The 6,000-nt window shown below is 46.4% G+C and overlaps 1 protein-coding gene across 2 annotated transcripts in view; it reads right to left on the bottom strand.

The window, feature by feature from the left end:
* Nucleotides 1-701: 701 nt before the first annotated feature.
* Pi3k21b (phosphatidylinositol 3-kinase regulatory subunit alpha) overlaps nucleotides 702-6,000 on the bottom strand; it is a 24,408-nt gene continuing 19,109 nt past the window's right edge. For both annotated transcript variants that reach the window (XM_076389442.1, XM_076389441.1), the window contains 9 exons: nucleotides 3,283-3,468; nucleotides 3,078-3,206; nucleotides 2,798-3,005; nucleotides 2,465-2,722; nucleotides 2,072-2,396; nucleotides 1,750-1,997; nucleotides 1,505-1,681; nucleotides 1,166-1,420; nucleotides 702-1,095 (listed from right to left, as the gene is read on the bottom strand). In XM_076389442.1, the coding sequence (XP_076245557.1) occupies nucleotides 798-1,095; nucleotides 1,166-1,420; nucleotides 1,505-1,681; nucleotides 1,750-1,997; nucleotides 2,072-2,396; nucleotides 2,465-2,722; nucleotides 2,798-3,005; nucleotides 3,078-3,206; nucleotides 3,283-3,468 (2,084 nt within the window). In that variant the 3' untranslated portion in view covers nucleotides 702-797. The remainder of the gene's footprint in view (nucleotides 1,096-1,165; nucleotides 1,421-1,504; nucleotides 1,682-1,749; nucleotides 1,998-2,071; nucleotides 2,397-2,464; nucleotides 2,723-2,797; nucleotides 3,006-3,077; nucleotides 3,207-3,282; nucleotides 3,469-6,000) is intronic.

The following is a 6,000-nucleotide window of genomic DNA, read 5'->3' as shown; positions in this document are numbered from 1 at the left end:
GTTTCCGCTTTCCTTTTCTGTCGCCAGTTCCCGAGGTAACTGGCGTGCGTTCATTGTGTTAATCGTTACATTAGTATTAAGTTTCCTCGAAATACAACTACCCTGATTACCAATCGAAATCGCGAGTAGTTTCAGCGAAATCAGACTTATATTTCGTTCCGTTCTTTTAGTTTCTTCTGCTTCTTCTCCTTCCTACCAATTGCCTGTAAGACTAGATGTACGCCTCTGTTATTCTGACGTATTCGATCGAATGAAAAGTGTGCTCGGAAATGTTCCATAACATTTTCCTGCACCCAAACGGTCCTCCTTTGGAGAATAAACCGACAGTAGGTTGCTAAAAAAAAAACATTTTTTCTCGTGTTTTTACCTTATGCTCACACATATACCGAAGTTAAGTTTCGAATTGATCGTCGACAAGACCCATCAGAAGACTTGTAGGACCTGAGAAACTAATCAGACCACCTACTTCAAGTGTCACTGGTCCTGTCGCCCGAAGTAATTGTTACTGCGCCCCGGTAACATACACAAATAATTATCCTATTACTATAGTCTCTCAAGATTATTACCACGACCGCTACCAACGCAGTAATCTTCACAAACTACAATAACAAATCTTATCAATACCACCGTACTTCGTTAAGAAAGTTTCAAGTCCTCGTTATAAAAGTGGAACGTCCGATCGCGTTAGTTCCTATCGAAGAAATGCTATCATATCATTGTGATCGCTGCAATAACGCGTACATGGTACTGCGAATACGTTTTCAAGTTGGCCACATTAATCGATGGACACGCGAACATTACGTATGCGGCAGGTAATGTTGATTTTCGTGAGGACGCGCGAACTGCAGTTGATTTTGCGCGTGCATCAGCATTTGCAACTGCATCTGTTGCGCCTGTAGCTGCGCCAATGCCGCGGGTGAAGCGAAAACTGGATAAGCCAGAGTCGTGTACAAACTCTCATTGTGTTCTTCGAGGGAATTCTGAGCATAATGTAGCACCAGGTGTTTCAAACTCTTATGAATATTGTATGGTTCAGCGAATCCAAAACCACGCTCAGTACCATATATTATGCAATGATTCACTGTACCATTACACCTGTAACAACCGAATAAATGGTTTTATTTTATGTACGAGCACCGATGTGACACTGATGAATAAAACTTACATTATCGAAAGCGCATACTGCCCAGTTCTTGAGGTCCTGACGAGGAAAGTACCATCTGGCCGATCAGCGAGAATACGATCAGCCTCGGATCGAGAACAGTCGAGATAAAGCCACGCCTTCTCGTCGTAATGGGCCTCAAGATCGACTTCTTGAAGATCCCCATAACCTGAATCGCCTAATACAGGATTGGACTGCGAGTGATTCATTAAAAGCTGGTTTATTTTGTGTTGCTTGATGCCATTCTTCTTTAACCACCTAAAACATAATGATGAAGACCTCGTGAACCACAGTCCTAGCTAGAAAATATATTTATAAAGTGTTATTAATTTAGGTACGCACAAGAAATGCTTGTCTCTCTGCCGTACTAGTTGTAGCAGTTCTGGTTTCAACTTGTGCATTTCTCTTTCGAGAGTCCTGTTGTATGCGATTTGTTCTTTTAAGCTACGATCCAACTCTTCTTTACTATCGTCTAAGGATTTCAGTCTTCGTTTCAACAACTCAGCATTATCGGTTAAACTATAAGTATGAAAATTTGGATTACACTGTGAAACTACGTACACATGCTCGTCAATAGAAACACTTACGTTGATATTTCATGTGGTTGAGCTTCTTTGTGGAACTTTTCTTGCAATTTCATTTGATCTTCGAACATTTTAATGGCTTCTCCGAAAGCTTCTAATGCCTGTCGCTTCAACTGCACTTCTAGGGACGTCTTGTTATATAATTCCGACAAATTTTTGTACTGTACTAATGCATTGTTGATCTCCTTATCTAGTTCAATATATTTTTGGACAACGTTTGCCATGTCGGTAGTGCTTGCAATTTCGTCGTCCTATTCAGCAAAATATAGGAATAAAGAAAACCCATATCACAAAAAAATTGAATCGCTAATATTATAATAATTACCTGTTGAAATCGGGACACAGGATACAGCAATTTAATATCTAGTGTTGAATTATACTGTGCCAGGGAACAATTTCTATAATGCTCCACCAAATCGATCACTGAATGAAAGTTATACGGTTCCGAGAAGCCATATTTTCCGTTCCGCTGACAAATCTTGATAAGCTTGTTGGTCCCACCTTTACGCAATGTTAACGTGTACTCGCCGCCCTTAGAAGATGCATCGCGAACCAAGAAGGTACCATCTGGGGTATCGATCATTTTCTCATTCACTTCGTCCCTAGTAATATCTCCCCAATACCATTCAGCTTCTTGGAGCGTACGTGGCCTGCAGAACAATAGTAAATAGTAAATATGCCATTAATATTCAGTGGCATGCAAGAATAAACTATTTACCTATGCTGTTGCTGTTGTTGTTGTTGTTGTTGTTGTTGTTGTTGGTCCTTGTTTTCCGTACATTGTGTGGATCGGTCCATAGAGCCGTCCTCGTCATGAACGGGGAACGGATCTAGCACCGGAAACTGTGGCCTCGAAACCTTTCTGGGAGGTAACTGTGGAGGACTTGCAAATTGTGGCAATCTCTCGTTCCAATCACCGTGCAGTAACAATATCTCCATTATTCGTATATGCGCCTCGATATTATGAACGATTTGTCTGTAGAATAAACGAAAAAAATCATTTCCATGGATCGATATAATAAGTGTTACTAGTCTCGTGTTAGAAACTTACATGATCCGCTCCCAAGGTGGCCTAAGGAAAATATGACACATGACTTGCGTAAGAAGGGTAGGAGGCTCCATGTAACCCCTCGCGTGTTGTAGCTGACAAATCCGACAAAAATGAGCCATTAAGTGATACAACGTGCTACGATGATGATCTGGAAGTTCGTCGACGAGCTGTACCAAACGTGAGGCACACTGCTCGTCGCTTCTTATATCTGGAAACGAACAGGAATATAATAATTTGATATTAACATGTCAATTTCATACAAAGCCCATTCTGTACTCACTTGACGCTTCTATGAACCTGTCGTAAAACTGTACGGGGATCACAGGATCTGGCAACTCTCGCAGGAACCTCTTTAAAACACTTGCGATGCATTGAGGGGTATATGGGCTTAAATCAACTTTGCAGGGATCTGAGAAAACAGATATGAAGCGCATGAACGAACATTCTCGCAAAAATCATCAGTTCGAGGGTGGAAACTGATTTACCTTCGTTCAACTTTTGCCGTAATTCCAATGTCTGCTCGTTAGGAGGACTACTATGGTAGACTTTGTAGAGATCCAATGTTGTATCCGCGAAGGCCTTCTCCTCCAAGGCGCGAGTGCATCGTTCCACCAGAATCGGTGCTCCGCGCGTGGAGACGTCGAATTGCGAGCAGAGACCGAGACCGAATACTGCAAAAGGCGAAGAAAATCTCTCGAGTCACGGTTGAACCACGTCGAAGCACGAATTTCGAGGGCGAGGATAGAAGAAAGGAGGTTACTTTTCGCTGTTTCCCGTTTGGCCTTTACGGAGAGAGCGAGCATGGCAACTTGCGTTTAAAAAATTGCTCGGCCATAACTTCGTAGCACCATAGAATCGTATCCCGACGAGTTTGAGGGAAAAAAAAGAGCCACGGAGTTCTACCTTTCACTGTTCTATTTATTGCCACGACCTCTAACAGCCTAAGGAATCCGCCGCTTCTTTCGAGTAGTTGCAGCGAGCGCGCGTGAGAATTTTACAACTAGCGCTCGTGAATAAAACTTTCATTTGTTCGTGGTCTCGCGCGATCTCCTCGAACCGAACGAGGAGCAATCGAGTCGCAAGTAACGAGCCGATGAAAGAAAAGAGCCGAGGAGAAAAGAGTGCGCGCACGGCGAACAGGTGCACGCGAAACACGGGTGCATCTGCGAGTCGTTGACCCGCGCGACCGGGGAAATGATCGCGAGGCGAAATTAATTAGCTGTGTAAATTAGCGTTCGTCGGCGGACGAGCGCGCGAGGAGGCTTCGAAGGGGGAGAACACCGCGGACATCTGCAAGAGATTCGTCGGTTTTTATGGACGTGCTGGGAAGAAAAAATGCCTGACATCTCGCAGACACATTCCAGACGCTCTCGACGAGAGACGACCGACGTAAAATCGTAAAGAACGTTTCTCTGGCGGAGGGCAAGAGGGAACAACAGCCAGAGGGAACGCCTATTCCAGAGAGACGATTCCTTTTTGTTCCAGCGGAGGCTGGACGAAAACAGCAGGGTCGCGGGGAAAAATTCTTGCACACATTTTATGCAGTTGCGTAACTGCTACGACTCGCCCTGAGACAGGAGGCTTTACTCCGACTCTGACCAGAATCGAGACAAATTTTTTACCTACACTCTTTCCCACTAAAAGCTGATCCCCTACCAAAGATTCGTCACAGTAATCTACTTCCTGGGTTACACGTACGGTTCACTGTACGCATTTTAATCACCCTGCGCTCGTGCAAGAAAGCCCAGCAGGCAGCTCTCTATACTCTCTCGTTACATTTTTCTAACGTCTCTGTCACAACTGACGGACGCGCGAAAATATGCAAGCAGTGCGACGCGAGCATATTTTCGAGCGAGCTGCACGACTTGAAGCAACTTGTCGTGAATACCGCATACGCCACTTGTACAATCAAAGGCGTGTACGCATGCATTATAAGAAGGAGACCAAGAAACGAGGAGAGACGAAGAGGCCTGGGGCGGGGGAGAAAGAGGAGGAAGAGTGGAAGGAAGGGGGAAGGTGAGGTAGGCGGAGGCGGGGCGGGGCGGGGGCGGGGGCGGAGGAGGGGCTGAGGGTAACGGGGGAAGGAGAAAGAAATTTATTTTTACGGCCGCGACAGCGACGTCTTGTTTCTTCATGACCGTATCTTCTGCTGGCTCGAGGCGAGAGGGACGAAGCAAAAAGTCCGAATTAAAACGCGCGGGACCGGCAATACTGCAGACGCGTGAGCCGTAACGCGGCGTCGTTCGATGGAGGTCAGGACGAAAACTCGATATTCGTCACAGACGTACAATCGACTGCGCGCGTATAGCTCGAACGAAACGGCGATGTCACCGAGCCAGAGGAACGAACTTCACCTCGTAGGATTCGAAACGAGGACGTTCCAATTTTACGAGTAGTAGATGGATAAACGGTTTTATTGTCGGTGAGGGGGGAGGCACCGCGCGGGATCGTCGAATCGTCAGGGTTTCGTCTCAGCAGCGCGGGCTTCGAACCTCGGCAGGACTCTAACGAAACGGCCAGGTTTATAGCGACCATCTTCCATTCGGACGAATTCCATAAACAACGCGAGAGTACGTGGCCGCGACGGCCCTGACCATTGGCGCCGTGTCCGCGATTCTACGCGCGCGGACGTGCTCTGTGTGCGTTGTTCCGTCATCGAGGCGAGCGCGAAGTTAAAATGAAGCTGCTCGCGAGCCACGAGCCTGGAATATATTACCACAGTACGAGCCACCGTCGTGGAAAGGAAGTTCTGACAAAGAGAAAACCTCGGAGCGTGTTGCTTTAATTAGTCATGCCTCACATTGTGGCTCTCGGTTCCTCGCCGCTACTCGCTTTCGTGACGAATAGTTGGCGCCTATAGCGAATTCGTGGTCATTCCTCAAGGTAATAAGAAGTGGTCGGTTTGAGCGAGAGGTGAACAGAGTCGTTCGAACGACTCGCCGAAGCCTAGGGACTGAAATAGATATGGTTTCGTAAAGTGTTTCTAGACTTCGGTTCGATAGCCTTCTCCCAGTGAATGGGTTCCGATCGTAGCTGCGTCTACTCGATAGACGGCGGTTCCAAGAGTAGCCACGCAGTTTCTTGGAAAACCGTCTACCTTCGCGCGCGCACGCGGCGAGTTTACAGCCCGTAGGCGTCGTGTTTCGCCGCCACAACGATCTCTCTCGTTCGACGAGTATAGAAGAAACCGATCGACAAAATCG

The sequence above is a fragment of the Calliopsis andreniformis genome, chromosome 12 (genome assembly GCF_051401765.1).
Source record: "Calliopsis andreniformis isolate RMS-2024a chromosome 12, iyCalAndr_principal, whole genome shotgun sequence".
Taxonomy (NCBI): Eukaryota; Metazoa; Arthropoda; class Insecta; order Hymenoptera; family Andrenidae; genus Calliopsis; species Calliopsis andreniformis.
The sequence above is the reverse complement of the archived record's forward strand: the minus strand, read 5'-3'. Positions and strand labels throughout refer to the sequence as shown.